This window comes from Bufo bufo, chromosome 2 (genome assembly GCF_905171765.1).
Source record: "Bufo bufo chromosome 2, aBufBuf1.1, whole genome shotgun sequence".
Lineage (NCBI taxonomy): Eukaryota > Metazoa > Chordata > Amphibia > Anura > Bufonidae > Bufo > Bufo bufo.
In genome coordinates, this window is record NC_053390.1 from 565,115,256 (window position 1) to 565,130,195 (window position 14,940).

Below are 14,940 nucleotides of genomic sequence, written 5' to 3' on the forward strand. Positions count from 1 at the left end.
CGAAAATTATGGCCCACGTTTAAATAAAGGAAGTCTGCCAGAATTCTAGTGTGTGCTTTAGTTTTTTTGCCCTTGACATACTTATGTATTTATGCCAAAAATATGACTTTTTGCTGCCCAATTCTGTTTTTTATTTGCTCACGACTGGGAGTGCTGTAGTGAAGTTGTAATTTGAGGCCGAAAAAAAAAATATAGCATTTTCTTGCTCAAAATGGGGGACTAAAAGAAGTCACGTAAAAGTCGGGCTAGCAGTGTTCTATCAAGAAGCACCACATCGTTCATACAGCCTGTGCCACTGTGATCTAAAGGCAATTTTGCTCGGCAGGTTATCGGACCAATTATTAGGAACAAATATTCATACGAATGCTCGTTCCCAATATTTGGCTGACGTAAATGTGGCACTGATCACCCGATGACCAAATGGCACATAAAATCATCCTCTGCCAGCCATCCTCAGCTCTCCCTGTGTAAACAGTCATCTGCTGCAGAGAAACAAAGGCTCTATGAGAATGACCGATTGCTGTAGTGATCAGTCGTTCCCATACAAGGTTGATGATTGCTGCATGTAAATGGAGCTCTCGCCCCCACTCAGTCAGACAAATATCAAGAATATTCAGTTCGTTCACGATACTTGCCAGGGCTTTGGCCTTGTAAGTGTGGTATATGTAGTATAAGATCAATCTGTCTTCCTATTGGACAACATTAGTTAATACAGGCCTATATTTTCTCTGAAAAGCACAAGGTTTTAGAGTAAAACCTCTCTCTGTCAAGAAAGACCCTGCTGTATTTTATGCTGGCTCTTTGGGCAGCGTGAATCTAATGACAGACTGCCTTTTGAACAAGTTAGGCAATTTCTATGTGATCAATGAGGGATGGCCGCCCCACATCCCCGGCCGATCAGCTTTTTCAGTGTTACTGCAGCCCTGCTCCCATTGAATTGAATTGGAGCAGTGCTGCTGTAACCAGCCCTGTGCACTGCAGTCAGTAGAGCTGTGTAGAACTACAATGAAACAGTTGATTGGCAGGGGTGCAGGGTGTTGGACTCCAGTCGATCATATAGTGATGGATATGCCATCACTTTTAGGCCCCTTTCACACGAGCGTGACGGATTAGGTCCGGATGCGTTCAGGGTATGTTCAGTGAAACTCGCACTATTTTGCAAGCAAGTTCAGTCAGTTTTGTCTGCGATTGCGTTCAGTTCAGTTTTTTCGCGCGGGTGCAATGCGTTTTGATGCGTTTTTCACACGCATGATAAAAAAACTGAAGGTTTACAAACAACATCTCTTAGCAACCATCAGTGAAAAACGCATCGCACCTGCTTGCGGATGCAATGCGTTTTTCACGCAGCCCCATTCACTTCTATGGGGCCAGGGCTGCGTGAAAAACGCTGAATATAGAACATGCTGCGATTTTAACGCAACGCAGAACTGATGCGTGAAAAACAACGCTCATGTACACAGACCCATTGAAATGAATGGGTCAGGATTCAGTGCGGGTGCTATGCGTTCACGTCACTCATTGCACCCGCGTGGAAAACTCGCTCGTGTGAAAGGGGCCTTAAAAAGCTGGCCAACCCTCTTTAATGGCTTGACCCACAGATAGGTGATGGATGCCTGATCACCGGGCCCCTAATAATTCAGATTTAGCTAATAAGATACGATCACGAAAGCCAAAGAACAGAACATTTTCCAACCAGAAAATTAATCTTCCATCTGACTTAAAGGGAACCTGTCACCGGTTTTTAACCATAAGAATCATCGGCATCCTGAGATGGTTCTTCCCCACCCTAATCGTCCTAGGGTTTTTTGTGTTTTTTTGTAAACGCCACCAACTACTTCTTTTACAGTCCACTTTTGCTTTTTTCAAGTTATGTAAATTAAATGCTTACCTCATCACTTCCCATTCCTAACCCCACCTCCCGTTGTAAGAGTGACAGAATCTAAAGATCCTACCCTCCTCCCGAACTCGGGTCCCAAATCCTGCGCATGTGCAGAATCAGTCACCTCACTCACTGATGGAAAAGAAAGTCTAGAATATTCACGATTATAAAGATATAGCACTATATTCTAGATCTTCGCGAATTCTCAAAGTGCCGATATTTGAGATAAAAATTTGCGATTAGAATATTCGCGATCAACACTACTCATCTCACACTGATCATATAATGTGTACTGCGCAGCTGCGAGACTTGGAAGAGAAGGGGTGGAGATGAGCAATGTAGAGGGTGTGTCTTATCCGTTTGTGGGCGTGGCTACACTACGAGTCAGAAAACGCTGGACTCCTCTCTGAAGCATGGAGGAGACAGGACTCATCTAAGGTTCATTTACATATATGGCTTGAACATTTCTTTTAGGTTTTTCTCTGAACTGATAGTTCATTCAGAATTGATTTAAATATCAATGTATTAAAAAGTATTTATAGAAGAGTAAGTGGATATATAGAATTAGAAAGTGATGACCGGTTTCCTTTAAAGGGAAATTTACTGGAGAGAGGATAACTATTAGATTGGTGTGGGTCCTACCATGGGGGGGGCCACGCCGTTCATTTCAGGGGGCTTGAAGGGGGAATAGGTTCGTGATCGATGGGGGGCCCCAGCAGTAGGACCCCAGCAGTAGGACCCCACCGATCTAATGAGGCACAGAGGATAAGGGGACTACTTAATCTAACTGGAATACCCCTTAGTACTTTCAGAGGAAATTTTAGCAACTATTTACTGAGATACCACCTGAGTCTAAGACATACACAATATCAAACTCCTATTTATTGCCTACGGAAAGTATTATAATTGTAGGCCAAGATTCTGCTGAAGCGTATAATTCCTTTTATTACAACTTTTATCACAGTTCTGAGCTTAATTCACAATTCTCACGGCTTAGATGATATCTCCCATCATTCATTGCTGCTCAATCCTTTTTCTGGGGTTCGACATTCTGGGAGGTTTAGTATTTACAGTCAGGACTATAATGTATTCTGATGCCGTGAAAATCCTTGCTTCACTTTGAAGTAACCTCTCGGATCATAAGAAACACCAAAACAGCCAGAGGAAATGCTAAAACTGCCAAAAATGTAAAATGAAGAAAAACCTGAGCGAAACCAGCCTAACTCTGCTGAAATGTGATTTCATATTGCAGAATGTGTATATGAAAAGCATATAAGACCTAAGTCAATCTGTAGACTAACTTATTTTTCCACCCTTTTAGCTGCTTGAATCCGCGGACACGCTGGAGGATGCAGTTGCTGCTGGCATGGTTCAGTTTGATGAGAAAGGTATGTTTTAGAACATCAGTCGCCATATCTGTTATGCTGTATTTCTTTGATTGCCAGGTGGTTATGTTACAGTAGTGAGCAATGGTTTTAGGCAAGTAGGGAAAAAATGCTGCAGACCTATATCAGTTAGCAAAATGCAAAGTGAATGGACAAAAGAGAACTCTCATTCAGATCCATATCTGGTGTGACCACCCTTTGCCTTCACTTCTAGGTACACTTGCACAGAGTTTTTGAAGGAACTTGGCAGGGAGGGTCTTCCAAACCTCTTGGAGAACTAACCTCAGATCTTCTATGGATGTAGGCTTGCTCAAATCCTTCTCTCTCTTTATGTAATCCTAGACATTCTCATTGATGTTCAGATCAGGGCTCCGTGGAGCCATATCATTTCCAGGATTCCTTGTTGATCTTTACACTGAAGATATTAATGACATTGGCTGTATGTTTGGGGTCATAGTCCTGCTGCAGAATAGTTTTGGAGCTGATCAGACACCTCCCTGATGGTATTGGATAATTGATAAGTATCTGCCTGTATTTTTCAGCATTGAGGGCAAGTGTGCCAGTGCTCTGGCCATAAATATGAAGGGGCTGCTCATACTGAAATGATTTTTAGTGTGTGATCAAGGGTTAAAGGCTGTATTGTAGTAGGGTTGCACCGGGTTATTGAACCTTTGATACCCAATTTGATGAAATTTTTTTTTTGCACCCGGATTGATCAGATACAGGGATTTACTATTTTCCGATACTAGGCTGTGCTATTGCGCAGCCTAGTATCTTTTAGAGAACATGGCATGCGCCGCCCTCTGTGCACACTGTTCTCCTGAGCCGGCACAGTGGAGAAGGAGAGAGTCCCTCCCCACGTTGACGCGGCTGCCACCAATGAAAAGAGAGGGGAGGGGCTGTGAACCTGCCACTGCCACCAATGAAAATGGCACTGAGGAGGAGGGGAGGGGCTGTTGGCCACTGCGCCGCCAATGAATATAATTAACCCCTTAACCCATAATACAAATGTACACGGCAGCTGCCGGCTGTGTCACACAGCTGACACCCGACCTCATTGACAGGGCACATTTTTTATTTTGTTTCTGGGAACACAGGAAGCAGAAGCTACCTGTTAGTGAGGAGGGAAACCAGTTGGTCATCAAAACCTCTGCTCATTCCCTACCTTCAGAAGATAAGGAGGTATGGCAGACAACAGAATCTGCTGTAACCCACCAGTGAACGCGTCACCTTCCTTTTAAAGGCTATGTACACCTTCGGAGGCAATTTTTATTTATTGTTTTATGATTGCATGTTACTTATTTTTGGCTAAAAATCATTAGCTGTTCTTTTAGCTGTGTGACTGGTACTTTCACTTTCTGCAGGTCATCTAATAAACCTTCTCTCTAGGCTACTGAGAGGTCATAAACACTTCAAAGGGTGCTACTAGAGCATGTCAGCTCTGTACAGAAAAGAGGACTTCATATTTAAAAAAAATATTTTTAGTTCAAAATAAGAACAATGCAATAATAAATATTGCCCCCAAAGGTGTACTTGGCCTTAAAGTAGTCTTTATTCCTGTTCATCTTCCCTCATCATGGGGCAAAACACTGAATAGAGTGACCTGGCTGGATTTAGGGCGGAGTACTTTGAAGGGTACCCCCGCTGATCAGCTGTTTGAAGAGGCTGCGGTGCTTAGGTGAGTACTGTGGCCTCCTTGCAGCTTATCAAGCATTGTCCACTGGATAGCAGCTGTACTGGGTTTTGCAGCTCGGCCCCATCCATTTGAACAGGACTGAGCTGTGCCGACGCAATGTAACTGATAAATCTAACATTACTGGCCCTGGAAGAGATTGCGGTGCCAACCACATACTGATGACCTATCCTGCGGATAGTTCTTAAGTATAAAAAAAAGAATCTATGTCAAACATTTGGAAAACCCCTTTAAACTTACAAAGCTGTGAGTTTTGCAGCCTCTTCCTTGGATTCCGCCAGCCCCTTCCCTTGTACCAGGTTCACATCGGAAGTCCGGTCCACACTGACTCTCCCTGGCCTTGTGAACTAATCGAGGCTGCTGCTTTTGCAGCATAGCAGGCTGATTGTCCAGTGGTCCCTTTGGCTGCTGTTTTCTCTGCCAAGACTTCACAAGTCCAGGTGGGTACTTTATAGACCAGGCATCCTCAAACTGCGGCCCTCCAGCTGTTGCAAAACTACAACTCCCAGCATGCCTGAACAGCCTACAGGTATCAGCCTACAGCAGGGCATTGTGGTTGAGTTGTAGTTTTACAACAGCAGGAGGGCTGCAGTTTGAGGATGCCTGTTGTAGACCCTGCTTCATTTTATGCTGGTGCGACGGACTTGGGTTGCACAAAGGTCTCTTCTAGACTCCAGCCTCTCCACCATGGCCATGGACCCCGAGGGGACAGTCCACAGCTTGTGATTGTACACACTGCAGTTATTACTTGCGCCCCCTTAATCAGGTAAACCTATGCAGTTTTAGAGTTAACCATGTATCTGCCTCCCCTTTAATAGGTGGCATAGTTGTGATATCGCCGAAAAAAAATATTAAACTGAGTCAGAATTGTTTTTGTTTTTTTTGCTTTCACTGTGAAAAAAAAACGGAATAAAATGCGATTAGAAACTTTATATACCCCAAAACGTTACAAATGAAAACTATAAGTCGTCCCACAAAAATCAAGCCCTCACGCAAAAGTAGTAAAGTAGTGCCATTGCACCTAGTTGCACCCAGAGGTTCCACTCACTGTCTTGCATGCTGCACCCCCACCACTTTGACAGGGCCAGGCAGTAAAGACGTAATCACTACTAGCCCTGAAGTCTTGTGCATGCACATTGGCTTTAGTGTTTGGCACAGTACAGAAACGACTCGGCCAATAGGCTCTGTACTGCGCCTGCAGCCAGCGTGCAGGTGCGAGACTTCAGGAGACTTTGAAGCCAGGTGTGATTAAGTTTTCATTGCCTGGCCTGGTCAGGCAAAGTGGTGGGGGGCAGCATGCAAGAGAGTGAACAAAGCCTCTAGGTGCAATTGCATTGCCCTCGTTGCCCTCTATAGAACTGTGCTATACTTTTCCGTAAAACGAACAAGAATAGGACATGTTCTATTCTTTTGCGGGGACGTGGAATGGACATACAGGTGCGGACAGCACACAGTGTTCTGTCCACATCTTTTGTTGCCCCATTGAAGTGAATGGGTCCGCAACTGACCGCAAATAAGGATTGGATGTGGACCAAAAATACTTTTGTGTGTATGAACCCTGAGAGCTCATGCACATGACCGTATGTATTTTGCGGTCTGCAAAAAATACAGCTCACGTCGGTGTGCATTCTGTATTTTACGGAACAGCTGCCCACTAATAGAACAGTACTATCCTTGTCTGTAATGCGGACAATAATAGGACATGTTCTATTTTTTTGCGGAACGGAAATACGGACATACGGAAACAAAATGCACACTGAGTACCTTCAGTTTTTTTGCGGACCCATTGAAATGAATGGTTCGCATACGGTCCGCATAAAAAACAGAACAGACACAAAGAAAATACGTTAGTGTGCATGAGCCCTTAAAGCTTGTTCACACGAACATATGGGTTCCGTGCATTACGGTCTGCAATGCACGGAGAACGTGAGGCCTCCGGGACGGATCCAGCTGAATAGGTCCATATCCCTCCGTTCCGCAAAAAGATAGGACAAGTTTTATCTTTGTGCGGGACGGAAGTACGGAACGGAACCCCACAGAAGCACTCCGTAGTGCTTCTGTGGATTTCCGTTCCACACCGCTCCGGATTTGCGGACCCATTCAAGTGAATAGGTCCGCATCCGTGATGCGGAATGCACACGGAACGGTGTCGGTTTATTGTGGATCCACATATGCGGTCCGCAATACGGCAACGGAACCCATACGTTCGTGTGAACAAGCCCTTAGTCTGATAATCCTCAGTGGGTGGGGTCCATATGGAATCACTGCTGCTGTTGTCCTAGAGGGCCTTGTTGAGGTTTCCTCATCGTTGGATGATGAGGAGAAGCGAGAGGACAAGAGGAATAGCTTCCTAAAAAAAAAAAATGGCTTTCCTCCAGTAAACAGAAACTAACAAAAAGTTCTGTGCCAAAAACTGTGCACCGGTACAGTCAGTGATAACATGGTACTGATCTTCGCTCAGCGGTTGCAGGATGCACACAAGAAGATGTTGCGTGCATGCAAAAATCTAAACTAACACTACCTGAAATTAACATGTATATGAAACGATCTACCCCAATGTCTTGTATTTATTTTTTCACCCAAAAAAAGCCTGCACTAGAAACCGAGCACAAATACGATCACCAAAATGTTCAGTACTGACCTGCGCTCAACGTTTGCAGGCAAAAATATCTGCACGTTTTAGGCCCCTTTCACACGAGCGAGTTTTCCGCTCGGGTGCAATGCGTGACGTGAACGCATAGCACCCGCACTGAATCCTGACCCATTAATTTCAATGGGTCTGTGTACATGAGCGTTGTTTTTCACGCATCAGTTCTGCGTTGCGTGAAAATCGCAGCATGTTCTATATTCTGCGTTTTTCACGCAGCCCTGGCTCCATAGAAGTGAATGGGGCTGCGTGAAAAACGCATTGCATCCGCAAGCAAGTACGGGTGCGATGCGTTTATCACTGATGGTTGCTAAGAGATGTTGTTTGTAAACCTTCAGTTTTTTTATCACGCGCGTGAAAAACGCATCAAAACGCATTGCACCCGCGCGGAAAAAACTGCACAACTGAACGCAATCGCAGACAAAACTGACTGAACTTGCTTGCAAAATGGTGCGAGTTTCACTGAACGCACCCTGAACGCATCCGGACCAAATCCGTCACGCTCGTGTGAAAGAGGCCTTACTGATTGTACAGTCAGGCCCATAAATATTGGGCCATCGACACAATTGTAACATTTTTGGCTCTATACACCACCATAGGGCTGCAGTAAACGATTATTTTAGTAATCGAGTATTCTATCGATTTATTTTTTACGATTAATCGAGTAATCTAATAAGAAAAAAATAATACTGTTTTCCTTTATAAAAACTCATCAGACCCCCTGCCATTAATCCCCAACACCCTTTGTTCCCCACTGTGCGATCAGCCATCAGATATATATATATATATATATATATATATATATTTTTTTTATTTTATTTATTTTTTTAACAAAAAAAGTTGTACCAAAAAATGAGTACAGATGAGAAAAATAAAAACTTGTGAGAAAAAGAAAACAGAGCACAGTTGTTGATTGGTGATGTAGGCACTGATCAGCACTTGGTGGTCACAGCTCGAACATTGAAAAACCAGACAATTACAAAAAAGTGATCACAGGTAGCTTGGTGTCTGCCGAAAGAGAAAGGGGAGCGGGGGGGGGGGGGGGGGGGTGCTTTTGGCTGAGTTTAGAGGGATAGAGATTGGGACTTAAGGAGCAATGATCAAGGATCTGGAACTGCTGCAAATGAACAATAGGATAACTGGTCAGTGCAGAGGTTCCAGAAATTCATTTTTTTTACAGGAGCACAGTAGATAGTGGTGGTACACCACAAGTCCCAGCCTGCCAACACACAGGGGCACAGAACCTCTCTGTATGCAGTCACCAACTGTAATGGCTTCCTACAGAGAGGTTCTCACTATATTCCATGCCCCTCTAGTGCTGCGATTGGCTGATGTCCCCTGTGAGCATTTAGAGGAGATTAGTGGTGTCCTGTACAGCACCAATCGTCTCCATTTTTGGCCCCCTGCATCCCCCTCACTAGCTTTTACAGTCAGGGAGCTGCGATTGGGTCTGCAGGTGGAGGTACAACCTCCCTCTGTCCTTGACTAAGATAGCTGGTTGTCGTGGATAGCCACCATCTTAGCCTGGTTACCGTGCAATAAGGTGCGGTGACCAGTTTTCGTAGTGCTCCATTGTGAGAACGTTGTGTTTGCGGTGCCATAAGTGTTCAGCACCTGTACTCAAGAGGTAAAGTGGATCTGTCATGTGATTTAAATTTTTTTTTATTTTTTACACTGTCCATTCTGGGAGCAGAATATGATGGAGGGAGAGAAACATAGAATGTGCCGGCAGATAAGAACTTTTTGGCCCATCTAGTCTGCCCAATATACTGAATACTATGGATAGCCCCCGGCCCTTATCTTATATGAAGGATGGCCTTATGCCTATCCCATGCATGCTTAAACTCCTCCACTGTATTTGCAGCTACCAGTTCTGCAGGAAGGCTATTCCATGCATCCACTACTCTCTCAGTAAAGTAATACTTCCTGATATTACTTTTAAACCTTTGCCCCTCTAATTTCAAACTATGTCCTCTTGTAGCAGTTTTGCTTCTTTTAAATATTCTCTCCTCTTTTACCTTGTTGATTCCCTTTATGTATTTAAAAGTTTCTATCATATCCCCTCTGTCTCGTCTTTCTTCCAAGCTGTACATGTTAAGGTCCTTTAATCTTTCCTGGTAAGTTTTATCCTGCAATCCATGTACCAGTTTAGTAGCTCTTCTCTGAACTCTCTCCAAAGTATCAATATCCTTCTGGAGATATGGTCTCCAGTACTAAGCACAATACTCCAAATGAGGTCTCACTAGTGGTCTGTAGTGCGGCATGAGCACCTCCCTCTTTCTACTGGCAATGCCTCTCCCTATACACCCAAGCATTCTGCTAGCATTTCCTGCTGCTCTATGACATTGTCTGCCTACCTTTAAGTCTTCTGAAATAATGACCCCTAAATCCCTTTCCTCAGATACTGAGGTTAGGACTGTATCACTGATTTTATATTCTGCTCTTGGGTTTTTATGCCCCAGGTGCATTATCTTGCACTTATCAACATAAAAGATAACTTCCCGAAAGGTTACGATGGGGTCCATCGTTTTCTCTCGCGATGGCCAGATGTTTGACCATTCCTCTAGTTTTCCTAAATCCTTTTCCATTTGGTGTATCCCTCCAGGAACATCAACCCTGTTACAAATCTTTGTGTCATCAGCAAAAATACACACCTTACCATCGAGACCTTCTGCAATTTCGCAGATAAAGATATTAAACAATATGGGTCCCAGAACAGATCCCTAAGGTACCCCTCTGGTAACAAGACCTTGGTCTGAATATACTCCATTGACTACAACCCTCTGTTGCCTGTCCCTCAGCCACTGCCTAATCCATTCAACAATATTGGAGTCCAAGCCCAAAGACTGCAATTTATTGATAAGCCTTCTATGTGGGACAGTATCAAAAGCCTTACTAAAGTCTAGATAAGCGATGTCTACTGCACCTCCGCCATCTATTATTTTAGTCACCCAATCAAAAAAATCAATAAGATTAGTTTGACATGATCTCCCTGAAGTAAACCCATGCTGTTTTTCATCTTTCAATCCATGGGATTTTAGATGTTCCACAATCCTCTCCTTAAGTATGGTTTCCATTAATTTCCCCACTATTGATGTCAGGCTTACTGGCCTATAGTTGCCCTATTCCTCCCTACTACCTTTCTTGTGAATGGGCACGACATTTGCTAATTTCCAAGCTCTGTGATATCTGTTATCTAGAGTATATTCTGACAGGACTCCCAGGAGAGAGTCTTGGTTTCCCTGCTCACACAAGATGACTGGCAGCGTTCTGTGTGTACACTAATACAGGGCGAGCTGTCCGTCATTGTGTCCGGGGTAAGTAGGACTCTCACCCTTAGCAGTCCTGTCAGGATTTACTCTGCTTTTTACTTAGCAATCTGCTACTAATCCTATAAATCCATGTATCATAGAGCCCAGCTACTCTTTCATATGTGTCCTCTCTGCTTCTCTCCTCTATAAGATAGGGCAGCAGAAATTTCATTACAGGATAGCTTTGAGATGTGACTGATCCATCAAATGATGGGCACGAATGGAGCGGATGGACTTCATTGACTTTTAATGGGGTCCATCGGTTTCTGTCGCGATGGCCATTATTTTTTCCAGAACAAGAGCGCTGTGTCCTTTGTAGTAGAGCCTCCAAAATGGAGGACACTAAAGCCTCACAGAGGTGCCCAGGAATCCCCTGTGGGCTCAACAGCCTGGACTTCAGACCGATATGCGTCAGCTTTGAAACGTTTTCACACCACCAGACCTGCTGATGTATTGACTGAGAATTTTCCTCTCCGGATATAGCTGCATTAACCCCTGGACTGGTGGTGTATTCACGCATGGAAGGCTGGATGCAGAATTTCTACAACTGGAAATCAGCCCCGCACATATGAATGGGGCTGTTTTTGCAGCATGTGCATGCTTTCAGATGATTGGGACAGAAATTTCTGCAAAAAATGTGTGTGAATAGACCCTAAGGGTAAGCCCACATGTGGTGGAATGTTTTTTTTTTTTTCGTCGACTCTTCCAATGAATTCGCAGCGTCATGCACGTGTTTCGTGCAAATTTCGCTCCTGCTATTTTGAAAGTGGTGGCATCTACTGTAAAAATCCTGAGCATTTCACCAACATCTGCACAGAAAATGCGGATGATGAGATTTGTAAAATCGCATGGACTTGCCTTGTTGCTGTAATCCACCGTCTGCAGGAAAAATCTACAGTGAATCTGCAGCGTGTAAACTCAAGATAAAGCCTCGTGCACATTGTGCTTTGTGTACTGCCTTCTATTTTCCCCTTGAAGCTGTGAGATAGGAATAAATGTCAGTCTGCGTTCACACATGGCATGATTTTTACACTGCTGCTGATTTACTGTAACAGGACCGTACAGCGTGGTGTATCCAATTTTATGACGGTCTTTAGGACGTGCTGCCTTTTAGCTGCCAGTGAGCGGATTGTGCTGAGGTTTTCTCCACGGACGAGAAGGATAGAAGATCCGGATTAAGAACTACTACAATGTGGTTTTGCGGTGTGATAATGACGCCGATCACACTTAATCCTTTGACGTCCAGATTACCTTGGTGTACCAGATACTACCTCCAGGTATTTGATCTTGTTACCTGATCCATATAATAGAAATGTTACTCCCAGTGCCTTATGCCAGTAAGCCTGTGGGGGCTCCTTGCCAGTTCATCTGGCAGCTGCTGCCCACATTTTAAAGGTTTACAACAGGAGGAGACACGTTCGCCATTAATAACAAGTGATTTTCACTTCAGGCACTTTCTTCTTCCTGCGAGGAGTCGAGACCTTGCTTAACATCTGCTTTTAGATCATTTGCATCATAAATGCTGTGTGCTTTATCACAGGATTCTCCGTGCAATCTAAGCATGGGGAACGAGCAAGTATGTTGAAGTAATGTGCTGAGACTAGTTAGTTCTCCAGAAGGCTCCCGTCTTTTACCGCTTTCATTTTTATTGAATTTTTTGTCAAAATGAACCCTCAGCATATTAATGTGCAAACTATTTTCTGTCCATTAGTTGTTGCAAAACTCTGCCCCGGGTATGTCCTCAAGTTTAGTTAGTGATCAAAGCAATGAAAGAATGTGCCCTCACTTCTCATCATTTTCTTCTGTCTCCATCATTATCTTGTCACATGAAAAATCCCTTGTTGGACATGAGTTGATTTGACATGTCTTTACGTTACTGGTATGTCATGACGGACATCTTTGGCATAATTTCGACCTTTTTTTTTCTTTCTGTTCCTCAAGTTACTAGTGTCTAACATAATTTAGGTTCTATGGAGATGCATAAGAGCCCCATGTTTGAAGTGCGCACCAGGAAACACTTGTGGCGTATACATCAGACCTATTCACAAATTCTGTATTTGCTATATACGCAAATTGCGGATCTGCACAATACAGGCCCTGTGCATGCCGCACTTACCGCTAGCCCCATTGTCAAAATGGCTGTTGTCCACAAAACGGACAGGAATAAGAACATATTTTATCATTTGTGGCATGGATGGTATCCGTGTGCTCTCCACATTTTTTGTGGCCCCATGGAAATGAATGGCTCCATGTATATACCTTTTGATGAAAGGCTCAAATGCAGTACATGGCGATTTCAAATGTACTTACAGAGTAACGCAATGCTCCAGTAACTGCTACTGCGCTAAAGTTAGTTATGTCTTCTCTATTGACTTTAGTGGAAGCCTGTTAGTAGTTTTGAGTAGACAAGTTTCAGTTTTAGAAAATATGAAGGGGTTGTTTCCAGTGTAAGGCTGGTTTCAAATACACTATTTGTTTTTTACATTTGTCATAGTTTTTTTGCTCTGTTTTATGCTTTATTTTTGTTCTATGCCTCCAGATGTTAGTTTTAAAGTCTATATTTAAAGGGGCAATAAAGACTTGGGCAACCCCTGTACATGTGGTGAAATAACAAAAGAATCAATCCTTACCCTTTTCTCCCCTAATTTTTCCAGCGCTCAGCTCCATTTCTCTTCACCACGGTTTGTCACTGTTGCAGCCAGAAAAACATTTTATATACACTGGTCACCTCTGCAGCCTGTCACTGGCCTCAGCAGTAACTGTCCCATATACTCCCAAGGCCACTGAGTACAGTGGTAACCTGTGTGAGCAGAACATTACTGATGCAGCCAGGAAGATGTCATCGACAGGGAGGACCAGAGCTCAGCACTAGAAGAAGTGGGGAGGAAATAGGTTGAATATTGATGCATTTGTTATTTTACCACATTTCGGGGTCGCCGAGGGTTTAACATGGGAAACCAGTTTAATTATGAAATTCACTATAAAGTGTTTTTTTGTATGGCTTTTTTTGCATTGTTTGATCATTTTGAAATGTTTCGACATTTTTGTCAAAAGGCAACCTCGGCATGGAGTTTTTCCAGCTGTTTTTCCTTAGGTATCTCTATGGGAGTTAAAAAAAAAAAAAAAAAACAGCTGTATAAAAGTTTACAGTAAGGCTTGGCAGAGAACCTGAGAGCGCCTGCCGGAGTTCTCCGGATCCCGCACTGATCGTTCGTTGGCTCCATTAAGTACAATAGGATCCAGCGGAGATCCGTACACATTCCGACAGACAAGTGGAGAACCGGCCGGACACAAACCCGCTGCATGTTTTTATCAAAACTGGTTAGATAATTAGATGCCGTCTTTAATTTTTCAAAGCTCCTGTGGAAAGTAAAATGTTTACTCTGATTGGTTGCTATGGGCAACTAAGCCAGTTTTCCTTCCCCATGGCATTTTTTTTTTTACCATCAAACTCTTTTAATTAAGCCTAATCAGTGAATTTGAGTGCTTTTATATTTACCTGCTCATTGATTACAACCCCCTCCAAGCTTTTTTCCTGTATTTTCTTTCCCCATGTAATATGTTAAGGGGTCCAGTTACATACTATTCTCTATGGAAACTGTGGACGCATGTTCCGTCTATGGTATCTTTGTGGTCCATTCAGTGTACCTGGTATTAGTGGTCCAAAACCGTTTGGGACCCCTAAGGATTTATTCACTTCCATGAGTTTCCATGTACCTGCAATGAGATTGTGACTATATCCCAAATCCCTTTTTCAAAGTTAGGCTACGTTCACATCTCCGTTTTGGAGATCCGGCGGGACAGAAAACCGTTGCATGCAATGGGGATCCAGCAGACTACTGTGTGCCTTCAGACAAAGATGTTCACGAGGCCTTAGTCATTCATGGCTTCATTGTTGTGTATTGGATATATTGATTGACAATAATACTGCGCTTTAAGATCCAGTATTTTACGTGTGTCTGGTCCAACTTTACATCCTGAAGTCTGAGACGATGACCTCTAATACAGTATTACATACAAGTACA

At 43.5% G+C, this 14,940-nt stretch overlaps 1 protein-coding gene across 2 annotated transcripts in view; it reads left to right on the top strand.

The window, feature by feature from the left end:
* SMARCAD1 (SWI/SNF-related, matrix-associated actin-dependent regulator of chromatin, subfamily a, containing DEAD/H box 1) overlaps positions 1-14,940 on the top strand; it is a 100,839-nt gene that overhangs the window by 27,271 nt on the left and 58,628 nt on the right. For both annotated transcript variants that reach the window (XM_040418162.1, XM_040418163.1), the window contains exon 5: positions 3,201-3,267. In XM_040418162.1, the coding sequence (XP_040274096.1) occupies positions 3,201-3,267 (67 nt within the window). The remainder of the gene's footprint in view (positions 1-3,200; positions 3,268-14,940) is intronic.